The sequence below is a fragment of the Punctularia strigosozonata genome (assembly GCF_000264995.1).
Source record: "Punctularia strigosozonata HHB-11173 SS5 unplaced genomic scaffold PUNSTscaffold_4, whole genome shotgun sequence".
In the NCBI taxonomy this organism is placed as follows: domain Eukaryota; kingdom Fungi; phylum Basidiomycota; class Agaricomycetes; order Corticiales; family Punctulariaceae; genus Punctularia; species Punctularia strigosozonata.
The window spans coordinates 1,712,852-1,731,450 of NW_006767436.1; the positions used below are offsets into that span (position 1 = coordinate 1,712,852).

General features: G+C 54.4%; 5 protein-coding genes across 5 annotated transcripts; 2 read left to right on the forward strand and 3 right to left on the reverse strand.

The window, feature by feature from the left end:
* Positions 1-200: 200 nt before the first annotated feature.
* PUNSTDRAFT_119671 (uncharacterized protein) lies at positions 201-4,381 on the reverse strand (the record flags this gene model as incomplete). Its single annotated transcript, XM_007382241.1, has 18 exons — positions 4,246-4,381; positions 4,056-4,185; positions 3,884-4,006; positions 3,696-3,834; positions 3,488-3,645; positions 3,352-3,440; positions 3,187-3,301; positions 2,497-3,128; positions 2,286-2,447; positions 2,096-2,231; positions 1,918-2,043; positions 1,737-1,866; positions 1,425-1,689; positions 1,256-1,361; positions 1,102-1,202; positions 1,018-1,054; positions 437-968; positions 201-396 (listed from the first exon to the last, which is right to left on the reverse strand). The coding sequence occupies exons 1-18, from the start codon at positions 4,369-4,371 to the stop codon at positions 201-203; spliced, it is 3,303 nt and encodes a 1,100-aa protein (XP_007382303.1). The 5' UTR covers positions 4,372-4,381.
* Positions 4,382-5,808: 1,427 nt separating this feature from the next.
* PUNSTDRAFT_64742 (uncharacterized protein) lies at positions 5,809-7,785 on the forward strand (the record flags this gene model as incomplete). The annotated part of the gene is made up of 3 exons (XM_007382242.1): positions 5,809-6,368; positions 6,422-6,754; positions 6,807-7,785. The coding sequence occupies 3 exons, from the start codon at positions 5,809-5,811 to the stop codon at positions 7,783-7,785; spliced, it is 1,872 nt and encodes a 623-aa protein (XP_007382304.1).
* Positions 7,786-8,498: 713 nt separating this feature from the next.
* On the reverse strand, positions 8,499-12,523 carry PUNSTDRAFT_51364 (ubiquitin activating enzyme). Its single transcript, XM_007382243.1, has 16 exons — positions 12,373-12,523; positions 12,301-12,320; positions 12,180-12,245; positions 12,028-12,110; positions 11,823-11,969; positions 11,663-11,769; positions 11,292-11,613; positions 10,502-11,237; positions 10,384-10,452; positions 10,138-10,334; positions 9,758-10,090; positions 9,512-9,704; positions 9,188-9,453; positions 8,863-9,129; positions 8,677-8,805; positions 8,499-8,620 (listed from the first exon to the last, which is right to left on the reverse strand). Exons 1-16 carry the CDS (start codon positions 12,447-12,449, stop codon positions 8,594-8,596), a joined length of 3,039 nt encoding a protein of 1,012 aa, XP_007382305.1. The 5' UTR covers positions 12,450-12,523; the 3' UTR covers positions 8,499-8,593.
* A 604-nt stretch (positions 12,524-13,127) lies between these two features.
* On the reverse strand, positions 13,128-15,193 carry PUNSTDRAFT_51365 (uncharacterized protein). Its single transcript, XM_007382244.1, has 3 exons — positions 14,455-15,193; positions 14,121-14,405; positions 13,128-14,065 (listed from the first exon to the last, which is right to left on the reverse strand). Exons 1-3 carry the CDS (start codon positions 14,925-14,927, stop codon positions 13,411-13,413), a joined length of 1,413 nt encoding a protein of 470 aa, XP_007382306.1. The 5' UTR covers positions 14,928-15,193; the 3' UTR covers positions 13,128-13,410.
* Positions 15,194-16,387: 1,194 nt separating this feature from the next.
* Positions 16,388-17,731, forward strand: PUNSTDRAFT_43587 (uncharacterized protein; the record flags this gene model as incomplete). Its single annotated transcript, XM_007382245.1, has 1 exon — positions 16,388-17,731. The coding sequence occupies one exon, from the start codon at positions 16,388-16,390 to the stop codon at positions 17,729-17,731; it is 1,344 nt and encodes a 447-aa protein (XP_007382307.1).
* Between the last annotated feature and the right edge of the window lie 868 nt (positions 17,732-18,599).

Consider the following 18,599-nt stretch of genomic DNA (forward strand, 5'->3'; position numbering starts at 1 on the left):
GGCGAATGAGGGGAATGAGGATGCACACAACGCCATCCGGAGGGAACGAGGTCGTTCATAAGGTCGTTCATAATCTAAGATATCTACAGATGACCAACCAGGTTGATTTGTGCATACCAGGAAAATACTCATCCGTGCGATGGAACTCATATACTGTTCACTCGTCAGTAGATTATCGAGCGTGGGGAATACACCATGACTCACCCATAAGCATACTCCACTTCGTCTACGCCCGCGCCCTCCGCGAAGGGCGTGGGTTGCTCTCTCGGCATCGGGCCCAGTTCTGGCTCCGCGTCTTGACTATCCTCGAGATCAACCGCGCTGCCATCAGATTCGTCGAGGCGGAAGGGGATGACAGGGCGGAGGCTGGCGCTGCCTGAGCTTGATCGACGCGGACTAGGTGACGATTTCGCAAGCACAGCCATGGTCTTGGGACTCATGTGCTGCAGATGGGTCAGAAATGTGCTCTGCATCGTGGGAGAATACATATACCTCCCAATTGTTTTTGTTCTCGTCCGGTATATCACGATCATCCCGCCCGCCCTCCAGCCGCGCTTCGTCTCCGAGTTCTCCAATCGAGACCACGCTCTCGCTGTCGCTGATCCCATCCGCGATCTCGGACGCGGCTTGTGGTAAGCGTGACCATGCCGATTCCGACGTTCCACCGAATAGCTGACCTTCTCCGGATTGGACGTCAGTATAGCCAAGGTCCGATAGGTACTCTTCATATTCTTCCTCGAATGCGATATCTTCCGTCGTGTACGGTAAGAAGATCGATGGATCCGGAGCTTGCGCCCTTAATGGCGGGAAGACATCTGCTTCCACGAAGTTCGGGGTACCAACTGGTCTTATGATGCCAGACAGCTCAGGGCCGGGGTGAAGACCCTCCAAATGGGACATGCTGGCGGCACGCTTGTGGGCTTGATGCTGCTGAGCGTTAGCCTGGGGCCCATACCGCCTGTTATTGTCTGTCACAGCCTCAGTCATCGATCTTACTTTCCCTCACGGAACGCTCACAGAATTTCACGAGGTGACGCAACGCTTGCTCTTGTGCCTGCGAGTGTCATGATCGCCGGGTTTCTACCAGAGCAAATGACATACCTGGGCATCGGAGACATCATCCACTTCTGTTCCAGTGAGCCATTCGTCACGAAGGTCGGGGCGGCAGTTCAGGTAAATAGAGGTGATAACCTTCATGTTTGCTGTACACAGGTCAGCACACCGATCAGAGATGTGGAACTGTGGAAGAATATACATTGCCGCCATTTACGACCACAGAAAGGCACTTGACTCTTGATCAGTTTCAAGATGTGGAGCTGCAGCGTCGGGTGTGACACTCGCAGTACTCTTTTCAAGACCGCCTGGAGAATCTCATTAGTATGAGAAGGCTACGCACTCTGGATACGATGCGCCGCTCCACATACCGAGCTCTTGTACTGAACGAGCATCCAAACCCTGTGCGAACGATGTTTAGAGAGCTTCTGCATGACTTTCGCGAAGTTGATAGTGGCAAAGAAGTTTCTCCATGAAAATTCAGTAATCAGCTCGACTTCTTCTTCGTGTGTTTGGCCATTGGGAAGCAGAGTCCGTTTGACGATAGTTTTCCTTGCAGTAGTCTGCGATTCATCAGGTATGAAGATGGCTGCGCCTGCCGACCTCGCAAAATTCTGCTGGCAATACCGAAAGAAACTACGGCGAGTTCAAGAATGCTCCTACGCCCGTACCAAGTCACGTACTTATTCTCTGGCGAGTCGGCCTTCGAGACGACGGACACAGAGACCTCTTGCAAGCCAAACATCTTGAGGATCAGGAGTAAGCAGTTAGTGTCCAGCAGTAGCTGCCCAAGATGATGAAACTTCATGACATCTACGAACGCTGTTGAGCAATTTCTCTATATATCGGTCAGAGAACACCCACGAGACACTTTGAACCACTTTAACGTCAGCAACAGGATGGCCGAAACCGCCTTTGAGGTGATCTCCCGGTGCCGAATGACATCAATTTCCTCGAGGGTCGGCGGAGGGGAGGGAGGTTGCTCCGGTGCTGAATATTTACGGTCAGGAGACCTCACATGCAGCCAGAGGCGACCACTGACGCGGTGAAACACCTGGCGGGAAACCACCGCCTGAGGCGGACGGGGGCGGCTGGTTACTAGTGGCCGCCGAGACCGTGGCGAGAAGCAGCTTGAGCACCACAAGAACCCAGTTGCCTAGGTTGGGGAGGAGAGAGCTCTGGGGTGCGTTCTCTGTGAGACCCTCAATGGGTGAACGCTATCTTGCACTCACGTAGATCTGTTCAATCCGTCGCAATCGCATCAAGTCTTCTTTCCTCTCCTTTGCCCGCCGTTTGTCTGCATTGGTATCAGCAGAATGAATCGAGCTTTCTGCTTCAGCTATCTTGGCATCAAGCAAAGCGATGTCGGGCAAACGCTCTACGTTCTCGTCATCCTAGGCCAGTGTCAATCAAAGTTTAGTTGGGCGGGCGAGCTCTACACACATCGTCCAGCGTGTTGACGGAATCGGTCGTTATCGTCGTTGTGAAGGTGGAACCCGGCATATTCTGCGGCGTAAATCCTGGCATGTGCTCCAATCCACTCTCGGCAGACATACACTCCTCCCTCGTCCGCCACATCTGCCAGAGCGCAAGGCTGATGTACATGTGTTTGTTGTACAGTTTCTCCGCCTCATCGATGGCAAACGGTACGTAGCTCCCGCTGGAATATCCCCGTCCCAATCCGAATCTCTGGCTGCGAGAGAATGGAAAAAGGAAGGGCCGTGTCTGATCCGTCTGGTATTGCTGCTTCTTCGGCTTCGGTGAGGGAGGTGGACTCGGCGCTGGCGTAGCGGGTTGTGGGACGCCGCGGAAGGCTTGCTGTTGACCAGGTTGCTGTTGCTGCTGGTGATAGCCGCTGTGACCGTGGCTAAGTAGAGAGTGGTGTTCGGTATCATCATGATTGTAATGATGCCGCACAGGAATTGGGTTGTATGCCTGAGCTAGTTTGGATGGCGGTATGGGGCTGGGCGAAGCCACGGGAAGGGGTGCATCGGGAGGCGAGAAGGTAGGGTACTTAATCGCGGTTTCGTGACGGAACACCTCGATGTCAATCGGGGTAGACTTGATGGGAAAGGCTGCACAATCTGTTAGCAAGGCTCGCAGTCTAACGGAAGGGTGAGGGTGAGGACCCGCCTTCTTCTGGGAGAGGTGGGAGCCCTGAAAGCTCGCGCGCAAGCTTCTTCGCTCGGTCGAGTTCACGTATTCCACCGCAGCAACTCAGGATCGTCTTCCATAGGACGAGCAATAGCTGACGAAAGCAGGTCAGTATGATAGGTCCACGAATGCAACCTTTATTACCTTCTTGATCGGGTATCCCCGAGCTGTCTTGTCCTTTAAACCGGCGACAAGCTGGAACAAATAAACAGGGAGTGGAGGGTCCAAGCTCACTGTTGGGAATGAGAATGTCTCTGTTGTATTCGCCAACGCCACTCACTCAGTTCATCGGCAAAGTCATCCTGTCCCTTGAATACTTCTACGAGGTGGTAAAGCATGCCTAGATACACTGATATTTCTGTATTGACTTCCTCCAGCAAGTCGGCCTTGTCCTCGGCGGAGATGTTGAAATGGGCGGTGTCCGCATCGGACAGAGAGCTTTATGGCCTAAGATCGCGCGGTGAATATGGAGAAATCTATGCACTCACCAGAGCAAATCATGGCGATGGCCGGCGATCTTCATAGCCTCGATGATGTTGCCCAATCCGTTTGCGGCTCGGACCACTTTGCCGTTCTCCACTATCCAATGCAACTGATGCTCGGGAGACGTGGTTTCCGCGAAGGTGCCTGTGAAGAGATGAATGACACGCAAGCGGCGAGCAGCTCAGGAACACACCTTGTAGGACGTAGAGTAACCTACGAGCATTAGTGAAACGAATGACAGCATCACGGTGTTCCAGGCTTTCGAGGAGGATCTCAACATGCGCCTTGCGCTTTGAAAAGGGGGCTTTGGTCCATTCTGATGCGGATTCAGGATAGATCATGTAAACCGAGCACGTAACGATTACCTCCTTCAAATGAACCCTCCCATGCTTTCATGTTCTCGGCGACCTGAGGCATCTCTACGTACGCATAGAATTCTTCTATTTCGTTAATGACAGTATCTTCATCGTCGTAATGAAAGTCGTAAAAAGATTGCTGGACAGGCGTGTAAGCACATGGCATTGATACGAGGGTGAGGTTGAAGGGCAGGCTTGCCTTTGGCTTGGGCGCTGATCCGACCATGGCCTTGAGCTGGCCCAGAGTAATGGAGTCCAGCCCAATCTGCTGTGTGTTCGGTCCATCTTCCTGTCGTTGGCCATTGAGAAACTGGGAGAAGGACATGACAGCGTCCGAGACGTCCGAGTCAGTGCCGAGAAACGCGTTCGTGTAAGTCACGCTTTGCGAGCACGTGACCGCGGGACATCTCTGCCTTTCGAAGAGCAGCACAATTTCCGCAACCCTAGGAACCTCCTGCGTATTACTATTTGAGAGAACGGATTCAGTCTGTTCCATGGAATGACGACCGAGTGGACAGATCCGAGACGTCACAGTACGTAGCAATTCTAACTAGTTCCCGCGTCATGGAGAGGCCACCGTCCCGTGGGGCCGAACACCGGCCTCAGGGGAAGAGGGGCCCCATCCTCGGCTCATCGTCCCGGCAACGCGTGGCCGCGCGCGATGGAGGCTGATATCGTTGTGCAGATTGTCGCTGGACGAGAAGATCACGATGAAGATACGTGTGGCTCGTAGGGAAAGTTGGGGGCTCTAGATCTGTGCCCGGAACTCCGCCTTCTCGTCCCCAGAGACGGACACGTTCCGGTGAACCCACCGAAACTGCTTGCAGTTGTACTTGATCCACCCGATTGGCCCCAACCGCGGTGGTTTCAGAGAAAAAACGGCGGGCCGTGGCGATTTTTGCAGACGCACGTGACGTAGTGGACGGCGCTCTGGTCGGCTGGTGACTCTTGCGTCCCACCACGACCTCGCTGGATCCGGCTCACGTCGGTCCTCCACTCGCCCTCCCCTGATTGCTGGTCGCCACCACCGTCAAGACAGCTCAGGCCACTCCCTGCTCCCCTAGATCGGTGGTCACCGGGCGAAGACTCTCGTCCCAGTCTGGCTCTGCTATAATCTACTCCAAAAGGCACGCCTTTGCTGCGCGTTGGCCATCCCTAGTTCTCTCTGTCCGCTTTTCCTTGTCTCACTCTTGGTCTCGATTCCATCGCTTTCTCTTCATTAACGACATATATCACGACTTGTTCTTTCTTCGTCTTCGACCGCCACCCGCTCCTGCCAACACAACAGGAGCCCCTAGAAGAGACTGTCGTTTCCGCTACTCCTCAGTGGCTTGACGACCGGGTCTCCGCCTCCGATCCCCCACTGCAGATGCCGGTTCCCGTTCCGCACATCCACGAGCAGCCAGTTCATCTCGCCATCAAACCAGATCACGCTGGCGACCTGCAAGGAAGGCACCTTTCCGTATTTCACAGCCACAATCTGTCGGTCCCTCTGAAGAGTCAGCCCGCCCCGGCCGGGGATCGGGCTGGCTCGCTCCCGTATGCGAGGCCATCGTCCAGGCCGCATCGTATCTGGGAGGACGACAGTCGAAGGGAGGATTGTGAAAACGTGTATTCTGATTTTGCCCTCCATGCGCTGCCCAAAGTGACACCAGCGAGAAGCAGTGATCCCGTCATGCTTCCCCCATTATCCCGAGTACTTGGGTCCGTATACGTGCCCCCCATCAAGCCGATGGGATACGCTTCAGACGATGAGGATGGCATGGCATACGACGAATACACTCCGGGCCATCTTACGGACGGAGAATGCAATTGGGACTCCCCGGACGTCCCGGATGCAAGCAATGCCGGCGTGTACGCGAAATCTAACTCGCTCTACTGCGACGAATACGAGGAGATATACCGCTCTCGAGGTTTCTCTCCCATCTACGAAGATCCCTCCCCAACACTGGACACGCTCCCCGGTCCTGACTCTAGTCCTTTAGGTCCGTTGACACCCTTCGGGGACTTCGTGGACAGAGCAGTCGCCGCCGGCGATGCGCCTGTGGTCTTTCGTGGTGACAACTATTGGACCGACGCTGGTCAGATGTCACAGCAGTGCCAGCATGGTTACTGCGAGATGCAGTGCGGCTGTCAGCAGCCGGTTTCTTATACCTGCGACGCCGCGCGTGTTCAACCTCCTCCTCCCACCCTTGTCATTACCCCTACGGCGGATTCAAGCTACAAGAAGTTGGCAGAGCCATTGGCGGAATGGGTCGCCCTGTATGCTTGGAAAGTGTGTACCACGGGGATGGACCTACGCCCCGTCTTCGTAGTGCCGTCGTCGTACGTCTGTTCAGCTTACGGCATTTTACCAGTCACTCATCCTACTGCAGCGGACACTCAAAGCAACAGGCCACCCTACCTCCTAGTCACCTCGTGGCGCGCGTGCGGTCTTTGCTTTTATCGACACTCCTCCAGCCATCTGCCGTATTTCTGTCGCTGTGGTATATCGTCAAGTTCCCGGTCTTCTTCGGGCAGGTCACCATCGGTCCTGAGTTTTTCCGAGAGACGCGTTTTAGAATGGAACTGGAGAAATTGCTCGGCACCGGGACTTACGCTGCTGAAAGGGGTACCGCGGAGCTTGAGGCGGCATATCGGGTAATCTTGCTCGGATTTATGTTCGCGAATAAATGGTTGGACGACCATACATTTTCAAACAAGACCTGGTATGTGAACGCTGTGGCGCCTCTGATCACCGAGCTGATTTGTGTTGACTAGGCACTCCATCTCCAATGTCCCCATCGTCGAGATCAACAGACTGGAACTGCTCGCGCTGGACGTTCTCGACCACGATCTTTCGATAACTCCCCGTGCATGGACAAAATGGCTCTCCCATATCGCGGATTACCACATGGCACTCGCTGCCTGCAGTGGTCACCCTCAGCCCATCGCGAGGCCCTCGAACAGCCCACACTCGATCATCCGCAAGACGATCGATGAGCTAGTACAGGCACCGGCGTCAGCCTGTGCTTCGCTCCAGTCTCACGACCAGTTGGCCAGTGGTCACCCGGAACCCGTCTTCCTGGGTTTGGAAGAACGCCAGCGCCGCAAAATGGAGGAGGAGGAAGCGCGTGCGCATATGGATGATATCGACCTTGACGAAGATGGTCCACTCCGTCAGGAGTACCTGCCGAAGCGTCGCGTCGGCAGGCACAGCTCTCTGCGTAGCAATTCTTCAGCAGAAAGCACCGCAAGTGTTCTATCTGATCGCTTCCTCCCTCCACCATCGAAGTGGAGTCCTCATGCCGACGAACCGTTGTCGCGGTCGAGGCCGGCGGGTATGGGCCAGTATCTTGCACCACTTCCACCGGCTGGCCAGGTTTCTGCCATGCTCCCGCCTCCCGCCCCGTACCCAGCTCAGTATCGATCATGGCCGACCAACGTGCCGTACCTATCAGGTTACTCGTACGACCCGACGGCATTTTACTCGCAGTCCTGTTGTCCCATCGCCGACGTAGGCTATCATCAGCCTGACTCGTCCCATGCGCGTCATCATTCCGTTCCCTACGCTCATTACACAATGGAGCCTCCTCGACTTGGTCATGGGTATAGTGACATGCGCATGACCGCGCGAGAGGATAGTGCCTGTGCGGAAGCGCTGTGGTCTGGCAACCATCACAGATACAATATGTCGTACGGTCCGGCGTTCCTCCACTCTCAACCTCCCGTTCATCTGCAGGGCTGGCTCCGAGCTTAGGTCGATTCACGGATCACAGATCTCATCATCCCAGCAAGCTCACTACATCACTCAGTGTTCCAACATCGTTTCAGTATCCCGAATTCATGGCCCTCCCTTACTTCGACGACATATCCATCCTGTCCATTGGGAACACCTGGCCTCATATATCACATCGATTTCACGTTCGCCATGTCATATTTATCATCGACCGCTTCATGCCCTCTATCATCCGTCCTGCCATACATCAAGGACTCAAGCTCGAGTCTCCCCGGCGAGACTCTAGAAGAATAGGACTCCGAACTTTATACAATGTTCTGGCTTTTAACCCGCGTTCATTGTTCCATATGTTCCACACTCCGCGCACCCTAAAATCCTGTGTCAGCTAATACCTCTCTTCTTCTTCGTGTGTGCCTCTTGGTCTCGAAACCGTCCCTGCTTACCGTCAGGAAACGCCTATGAAAACACCAAAAAAAATCTCCTTTCCTTTTTCGGTTCGATTAACTGGCTTTCTCCCCTGCCCTTTCGACCTCTATCAGCGGCCGTCAGCCCCTTGGTCCGCACCCTCAACCACCCCAACCTCCCTTCTTTCTCAGGCGTCCGACGTCTTGTAAACTTCATATATGCCATACCTGTTCGTGGCCCTAGACGTAGTGCGTCAATGAACACGTCGATGCCACTGTGACAGTGGCCACCTACGTACGAGCCTCGCGCGACTCTCACAATGTAGTATCCGCAAACCGAGAATTGACAATACATTGCACTCGTACACCATCTACGCCGACTATGAAATACATCGATATCAGTACTCCGCACAAGATCTACTCGACTAGATATGCACGACGAGGAATGGGACCTGTATTCCGAATCAGTCAGTATCATGCGACGTGACAATTCAACGGAGGCACACACATCGACGTCCTCGCCATCCTCGTCTGAAACCATAACCTCCGCGATGAGATGCTTCGCATGAGGAGGAATAGGCTTCTTGCTGACATGCTCCACCAGTTTGCTAAACTTCATCGGCAACCTCTCTTCGCTCTGATGAATGACAAAAGTTAGTTGAAGCATGAAAGATGATCGCCCTGGCTATTGCACCTTCTTCTTGCCGATGAAGGAGCTCCACAGCATGCTGACGCCCTGGCTGACCATGCCAACGTCAAGCTTGTGTTCCTTCTGGAACCAGTCGACGATCTCCTGCAGCGTAGGGTCACCTTTGAAGTCGAAACGGTCCCACAACGTCCAATCAATGTTGCCGTACTTGCTCTTCTTCGCAGCAATTGGTTCCGAGAAACCGAAGAAGGGAAGCGCGAGGTTGACAAAGCCATTCTTGTAATCCTCCAGCTTGTTCTTGCCATCGATGACCTACTCATTCGGCAGGCATGTTATACATGTATCACGATGTTGACCTGTCGACGCGTACCTTGTACAGTTCGAGGCAGACGAGACCAGTGATGAGTGATGTCGTCGTTGCAATAGCGGGTATGATTTTGCCAGCAATTTGTTTCGTAGTGTGCCGGTCTGCGGGATTGATGTTGTAGTTCATCGCCCGCAGATTGGATGCAGCCGTGATGAAATCAATATGGTGATTACTATCATCATCCTTTTCAAAATGAGCGGGAGTCAACCGGTAGCCAGCAAGCGACGAAGGCGCAGGCAACTTCTTGACGAGTTCACTTTCATCGACGTCTACAAAACCTTCTGTTAGCACGGCCGGCTACGGCACCGTTGTGACGCCGGTCCTCACCAGCTCCTCCACTTGCATCTTGAGCAGGGTCGTTCTCGTTGACCTGAATCCTGACTCCACTCTTCGGCGTGAACTCCGGGACGATGACCGAATCTGCGACCTTCTTGAAGAGATTTGGATCGTTCTCCCCCTTCAATCCGTAATTGGCAGCACGAAGGTTAGCTGCAGCGATGATGTATGACAGATGCGTAGGCTGCGTGCAGTTTGTCAATACCTAAACCACCACAGCCCGACGGAATCACTAACATCGTTCGAGTTGAAGGTGAGTGGGTCAGGTGCGCGCTTAGGGCCACTCCAAAATGGCTGTCCAGTGCTCGTCACCGCATCCTTCGGCAAACTGTAGAGCAGCTGTCGAATGTTGTTGTTGTACTTCTTCTCGAACTGTAACCGTGCCCAGACAATGCACTCCTCGAAGGTTAGGGGTCGTTCGGTAACCAGGTAGGAAACTATCTGCTCGAGTTGTTCTTTTGATTGACCCGAATGCTTTATAGTAGTCTCAAGGTAGTTAGGCTCTGATAGGTACGAGTTGACGGCCTGGGGAGGCTTGACGAAGAGATCGTCGAAGTCCGTGCGCGCCCACTAAGAGGAAATCAATATCATTCATGAGAAGTGATCTGACTTTTTACCTCGATAGTATGCTGGATTGCGTTGGGGAAGTTCTTGACCGTGCACGATGGAGTTTCTTTCTCCGGAGGATCTTGAGACGACGAGTACGACTCGGTAAGATGAGGGTAGACGACTTGGACGTTGCCTTTGGTGCCGAGCGTCCCAGACTCGAGGAGAGGTTTCTCATAAAAGACGCAACGACGGTCCATATACTCGCCTGTCTGTTCATCAGCGCAATGCCAATTGCAGCAGCCCGGACGACTTACGTGCTTTTACGTTATCCAGGGCATTGGTCACGCAATCGATGTCCGCAAAGAATTCATCGCCGTAGATGTCTAGATTCTCTTTAGGACGCTATGACAAGGGGCGAGCGCGCCGACTTACTCTCAGTATCTGGGCCCACAGGTTCCTGTTTGCAAGATATATGACCTTGCAGATCAGGATTCATGGCAGCAACTGCGGCGGCAGCGACTTCAGATTTGAACTTTCCTAGGTCCTTAGCCCGGAACAAGAACTGGCGATTGAGGTTACTCTTCTCGATTGTATCCAAGTCGGTGACATGAATTATGCCTCGGGAACCGGAGCCGACGCCCATCATGCTCCAATTCTTGAGCATCTCGCAGCCGATGGCACCTGAGCCGACAAGGAATACGCGGAAACTGCTGATCTTCTCTTGGAAAGCTTTGCCGAAGACAGCAATTTGTCCATCGTATCGAGATCCGATGGGCTGGCAATCGGCTTCCGTCGGAAGCTCTTTAGGCAACGACTCCAAGGAATCGAAGTACAAATGCTGAACCATGGGGTGGAACTTGGCCGAGCAAGCTTTCAGAACCTCCTGTGCCACAAAGCCTCCGATGACAGCAGCCAGGGGAGAGAGGTCTCCAGTTGCTTGATAGGATAGTTCGCGAATAATCTTGTCGTCCACGTCGGCATCTATCTTCTTTGCCAGATCAACAACTATCGCTGCATCATCGGCATTTCGAGGGCGAGGAGAACGGAGGTGCTGGGCACGGAATTCCGCGAGAGCCTGGAACCCAGCATGAAGAGTCTTAGGACGCTCGAACTTGGCGAAGTCAGTGACAAAGAATTCTGGCGACTTGATGGACTCGCGCAGAGATTTCTAACAAATTTCTGAACGTCAAAACTTGATATTCATCTCGAGAAGATTACTCACGAATTCAATGATCTTTGGCATCTTGACCTGCGTAAAGATACCGCCAGACTTGTAATCACCAAGGTTTGATGTGTCTCCGATGGTGAAAGTATAAGGTCCCTTCACAGAGACCTTTCGAGGTTCGCAACCGTTCAATTCCTCCATGCCCTTGACCTCAGAAAACGTAACGAAATCGCCATCCTCGAGGCCGTGACGGGTCTCGTCAAGCGTGGTCACAAGACCCTCCCTATCCTTGGCTATTTCAACTACCATTCCTGTCAGTGGTTGTTCGCCAGTAGGGTCGACACAAGTGAATTTAGGTCCGAAGTCAGTAAATATAGACCTGGAGCTCGATGAGTCACGTTAAACCAATCGAAATATGTCATGCCCACCCGAATAGACCACGCGTCTCGGCAGAGATGAAGTGCACGCCATTGGCATGGGTCCAATCATTGATCTCAAGTTGCTTGCTGAGGGGGACTCCACACAAGACAACGACCTACGCCGATGCATGAGCTAACAACATCGACACACGCAGCGCAAAGCGCATACCTGGAACCCTTTGATGAGGTCCACCGTCAGTTCCTGGCCAGATGGAGCATCAAGCACGCGGACGGGGACATAAGCATTCAACTCGGCGAGACGGCCGACTGTCGCTGCTGCGCGAGGCTTGCCGATATCTTCTTCCCTCAGAAAGAACTAGACATAGTATTAGGCAACTCTGGATATTTTTATTTTGAGGATCGAGCATACGTACTTGGGAACTGAGGTCTGCAACAGCCACGGGCTCGGGGTCATAAATCGTCACTGACTTGACACCCGCGAGAGCCAGGTTTTTAGCTGGATAGTGGTTCGGCATTCCAATTTCAGTGAGAACGGGATTACTTTACTGGAGATTTTGTTGCGCACCGATCTCAACACCTAGGCCTTGGAGCCCGATAACGAGGACATTGGAAGCAGCCATACGCTTCATTGCTGAAGTATGGACATCAGCACTCATGCTGCACCATTAGCACAGATAAGTCCTTGCCTTCATGTCCTAGCACATATCTGTCGGGATATCAGTACGTGCCATCGCTAAAACACCGGCAATATTACTAACAGCTGGCGAGAGTACAAACCCTCATCGATCGCGGTTTCGTCGATATCCATGGAGGATGGAAGATTGCCCGAAGACATGGTCGTGTGCGTTGGTCGTAACCGATCAGAGTCGGTCGATACGTCGGATGAAGTGAGCGCAGATGCAAGCTGTAGTGGACGCGACTGCGACAGATTCAGAGAACAGCTTAAGCAGGCTTAAGCAGACGCGCAATGGGGATCGACCACGTGAGAGCACAATTACTCAGATTTCTACTCTACGCTCTATTCGACTGGAAGGGGGTCGTTCCGCCGACCCAATCCTCGCTAGGCTCGCGTTTCTGATTAAGAGTGCGGGTACGGTGGATCCAGGGATAATTCGTTTGGCGCAAAACATCAAGGCTGCTATGACATAACAGCCCGAGCACTGAACACTGTTGGACTCACGTGCGATTTCACGGTGCTCGGAACTCGGCGGTTAAGTAGTATTATTATAAGCACGGTAGATAGTCCGCCTGTCAGTTCTTACATAGGTTTGTGCTTTACGTTCATTCTCAGCGCGTGCCTGCAGCGCTGCTTGTTACACAGATTCAATCATAATGGCCACAACGTGTCTTTGTCACGCAAAATAATTTAAGTTCTCGACCGCGAAGCTCGTCATCGCTCGACGTTCACAGCATGCAGGTCAGGTCGGCATGACCAAGGCCACATTGTGAATGACATCACTGAAGCCCGGACTACCGAGGCCCGAGCAAGAGAGTGCATTTGCAGGTGCTACATAATAAAAGTTCGTCACAGTAGGCAGTGATATGCGCGGAAGCCTGCCATGCAGTGCATATCCGCTCCACTTTGCCCGTGCTGATATACTCTAATCGGGAGAAAAGACAGAACAAAGAGGTCGCGCAAACCCAATCGCCGGGAGTACTCGTACAATTGACTCCACCATCTACCGGATTTCCTCATGATACTGGTGCGGGCCATACTTCGCCGGGCGGCGAGAATGACGAGTGCGGAGGGGAGCATGTATGCGAGATGTGTGCGAGCGCGGCCCTCGATGGAGATGTTAAGCCCCGATCAGGTATCCGCCTCTCCATAGGGCTGCGGCGAGGTGGGGTATAGGGGCGGTGGGAATGCGCTCTCCTGATCGTCGCCGCGTCCTGCTCAGCGCCGATCTGACCGCCGTTGGATAGTTGTCCATAAGCATGCGGATATCCTCATCCTTGGTCGCTCTGTATGTAGGGCTTGCGATGGGATATGAGCTCGCGGGATATACGTAGGACGTGGGCCAGAGTCTGAGATCTTCAGATGTGCCTTCAATGCGCCTGGAGGCCGCAATTTGAGGTATGATCGGGCAGCGACCGTAGACAGGCAGGTGGCGGCTTGTGACGGGGTATGCCGACGACCTGCGAGTGCGGATATGCTCCTTCGGGAGAATGGGATCAGCGGAGGGATTCCATTCCGACGGCGCTGGTAGAGCTACTTCATCCGGTCGCGACAATAAACCATTCCGCGAAGCACTGATGACTTCTCCAAGAATGGAACCGACGATTCTGTGCGGCGTGTCCGCAAGGTGCGAGGACTCAACGTGGAAGTGAATTAGATGACCCAGCCACCGACTGTAGGCGTCGTCCGTGACCGAAAGCTCGTAATTGAGAATATTCAGCGCAGCTCTCTCCAAAGCGATGAGCGCTTCTCGCGAAATGCGGGTGTTCATGGACCTACTCTCCAAAAGCGCATGAGAAATAGAAAGAAAGGTTATTAATGAACACGTACCACTCGGACATGCGGTACGTGCAACAGTTCAGCCATTTGTCCGCCAGCACCATCCCAACTGTGACCATCTTGACAATCCGTTCCTCCAGCGTGAGAGGCTCACCCCGATAAAGCGCCTCCCAGAAGGGGTATGCGTCCGCGGGAGGTAAGAGTGACGTGATGTGCAGTATAGTGAGGGTGTAGTAGATGGCGTAGATAACGCAAGATAGTTCCATTGGCATTGCCAACAAAACCAAGTAAATGCGATCGACAGCACATGCCATGTCGTTCGTAGGATCATGCGAGCTGCAAGGAAGTCATGAGTAAGGGACAATCCATACGGAAAGCAACATACAAGCCGAAGGGAAGAAGCCCGCTCCGAGTCTGCGCGCACACGTAGTCTACAATCCATTCCGAGAAAGGTCTTAGGCGAGCAAAGTCCCGCGAAGGGTGATGTTGGCTGGGTCTACCGGCTCCGATCGGCAGCGGAGGGATAGAACGAGCTCGCCGCGGAGAACGGCCATTCGTCGCGGGATGGAGTTCGTTGCAAGGGCTTATCGGAGGATATGGAGAGATATGCAGGTCATGCGAGTGGTCCACAGGAGACCACCAGCCATTGGTCGTCCATCTGACCTTGGAGGCAGGGCTGTCGTCAGAGCGCGGGATCGATCTTGGATCGATCTTGGCATGTGTATGGACGGAGTGCAAGCCAACCTTTCCACTGAATTTGGGGCGGTGGTAAGGGGCATTGGCAAAGCGAGCCGCCTTGACAGAGCGCTGCCGGCGAGCAACGAGCGCATCACGAGGAGATGCAGGACCATAGGCCATCGTGAGCGGAAAGACGGGAATGAAAGGGCTACACGCCCAGGTATATAGGCGACACCCCTACGGGTGGCCCGTTGTGCGCTCTAAGTTCCGATCTTTGGTGGCTTTGTTGGGCGATGGTCAGAGGGTGGCACAATGCACAAACCCCGGCAGTGGCTTCGTTAATGAAGAATGTCCCCCACTGGGCAGCCTTGGCGTTTCTAGTCGTAAAGTCGTCGTAGATGTACAGCCGAGAACGCGTGATGCAAGAGGATAGTCCGCTCCGCGCGGGGATGACCCTCCAAGGAACAGGAGGATGAAAGCGAGAACAGCCGTTCCACTGGGAAGCCGGGCTATGGCCGGGCCATGGCCCGGCTCTGTAGCCCAGGTGCCACAGCAAGCCAGCTCAGGTAAGCTGTCCGCGTAATAATTAAGTAACCTATTGATCGTTGGCCGAAGCCGTCTGATCAGCGCGACGAAGAGTACAAGGCGGTTGTAGGATAGAATGCGGCATAGGTCCGGGAAGGAACACAGGACTTGCACAAGATCAGCCAAGAGCATGCTGTAGACAGACGACATATTCTTTACGGCAACACTGGTGTTTTATAGGATTGCAAGGAGGGGATTTATCCCTTGAACTAGGACCATCACCACCGATGGTACCGACGGTTGGCCTCTACGCGGCTCAAGGGACTAGTACCCTTCGGGGGAAGCTAACAACCGTTCCTCGACCCTATACGGGGAGGAGAAGAGCGCAGACCGCGTTCAACGTCGTACAGACGTCTAGCCACCCAAGACCGGGTAACCAACGCTATAGCACACACCTCCGCAAAGTTAATGGCTACCTCTCCACCCATAAGAGTAGACTACTACCTACTACTTATACCAACGTGCATACAATACCAGGACGCCCTAGACGTCGTGTACGCATCCCAGTGACCTCCGCTAGACCGCGCCACTCAAGTAACCAAGCCTGAGGTGACACAACGCCAGACCACCGACCCTAAAACCACAAGATACAGAGGCAAACCTCGAAACATAGATCCGCCCCTTTCTTAACCCTGCGTCACACTCCCGCAGGAAGACGGCGACGACCGGTCAACCTGGCTGCCCCCTACCTCACACGGGGCGACGCCACACAAAGTACCTAGTCGGGCCGGAGCCGTACCAAAGGAGGCCACCCGCCGGCAAACCACGAGGAAACACGAGTGGAACAAAGACAGAGACACAAAGGAGTAGGGGCCGCACTCCAGGAGCCATGCGCAGCTGGGGACAAAGACGATCGGGACAGACCAAAGGTATAAAATCCCTTATCTCCCCCTCCCGCCATCCTCCCCTTCAACCATCGAACTGACTACGCCACCCTACGCGCCCCTCGATACAATACACTCCCACCCTGCCAGACACCTGACATCCACAATGGCAAGTCCGGGCCCCAGCGCGTAGGACGATGACTGACCAGTAATGTACAGAGCCAACCGAACATGCTGCAGACCCTAGAGATCTCCCTAATCGACACGGGACGATCACCTAAACGTGCCCGCGCCGACGAAGACGATCCCCAGTCCTTGACTGACTCGGAGGCGCGCAGCGGCGAAAGGAACACTATAGACGATCTAGACTCGCGCCCCCGCATCCCGCTCCCTCAACGCTCCATCTGGCCCAGCCCGACCGCACCGCCAACTTTTACGGACGAGAACCCCCATATCCAAACATCGAGACGCGGAGACCCCCCAACGGCCCGCCCTACCGACCAGTCGGTCGAATTCCTAGACGTGGTCTTCCCCAGAATCGGACTTAGTATGGCAGATCTGTTGGAAGGGATGGAGACGGCCCAAACTACGCCGGTTCTAGCTAACCCAGGCGACTTTCTCGCCATAGTGCCCTTCAACGCGGGACAAGACCTCTTCGCCGCACGCCCAACGCTTCACGCCGACATTCTGGAGTTCATCGTGGCCCTCCGTATTGACGTCGGACCGCCGTCTGAGTCGGTAGGGAACGCTAAACGGCGACTGGACACGCATCGCCCCCTCGCTAAGAAGAATTCAAGGCGCTCGTTCGACAAACCATGGACAATCCTCCTGACTGGCTGCAACAGCCACGAACGCGCCTACCTGCTATATCAACAGACTTTCGCAGTCAATGAGGACATCTGCTTCCACGTTCTGTCCTTCGACCCGAATTACTACGAATGGACCATTATGCATATCTCCGGGGACGCGGTCAGGGCCGCCGAAGACCAGGAAGCCCTACCGGAAGTCAAGAACGAGATCCTAACCGCCATCAAGACGGTCCTCTGGAAGGACAAGCCCTTCCGGAACTTCGTAGATCAAGTTCTTCGCGCTGCCGGCATCCCCGGCACGGTCAATGACCGAGTCGCCTACGCCACGAGCTCGTTCACACTCACATACATCCCCCTTCGCAACCAACAGGGGAGGCTCGACCCCGTAATGCAACTCATGGGGCGCCCGATCGCAACGAACTATGACGAACACCGCCGCTGGCTCGCGCTTATTCGCAAACCAAGCTACTACGTCAAGGGCGGACTGAAGAAGCTGCTCATAGAAAAGAAAGACATCGAGTGCGCCCTTTGCAAATCCGTCACTCACCCGGCATGGGACTGCCCCTTCCCGAAGATAGCAGGCTGGAGCGGCCCAACGGAGGCGAAGCCCACCCGCGCGAGGAGCAACAACGACAACGACCGAGGCAACATGCACCCTGGGAGAGGCCGCCGGGGAACCTCCAGAGGCCGAGGAGGGGCAAGAGCCTCAAACAGACGCGGGGGATGGGAGACCGTAACCCGATCCCAGTACGGCAACCGGTGGTAAACCCGGGCCGTTCTCGTTAGCGTACTATCAAACCCCATGTCTGTAACAAAGTACGAAACCAACAATAGACGATACCATTAACAATCCACCTTGGGGGGGAACAAAGCACGGAGACGCCATACAGCCCAAATCTACTGAGCCGTAAGGCGACAGGAAAGCTGTGGAAGCGTATAAACTACTAACGTTGTGGCTAAAGGTAAGTAGAGTCCGGCCGACGGTAACGGCAAAGCTGACCGGAGAGCACGACCGCCCCAACGGGTGCTCGTCCGGGAGGCACCTACTAACCGTTTCTAGGTCCTGCTAACCTAGGAACGGCACTCAACACCAAGCAACGAACACCGACACGATTGACACAGTAAGCCCCCTACATCTCCCCAGCACTGACGGTCACCTAGGCAATGGCGGATCCGCCCTCGGAGGCGGTATCTGTCGCGCCGCTGGCAGATCCGTCGAGGATGGGGCGTGTGGTAACGGCAGCGGGCAGGTACGGCTCGATGGTGGGGAGACCGGGTTGAGGACAAGCCCCACGACAGGGGACAGCACCCGGGACAAGGACCCGTCGCGACCGACCGAACAGTCCTCCGACAGAGGACGAGAGATGGCCTCAGAGCAAGGCCGTCAAGTAGTGCAGACCGCGCTAGGACCCCAGCAGACCGCTGACGGCCCACCCACGCAACGCGAGGGGCGGCAAAATGCCGAAGATAGACTGCGAAAGAGTCAAGAGCAGATGAATGCCATAGAGCGCGAGCTAAACAGACGCCTCGGGATAAATCCCAATACCGGCAGAGCAAAAGACAGACCCAGGCGGAAACCCCCCAAGGCAATGAAAGCCGGGATAAGAATTGCATCACTAAACATCCGAGGTTTC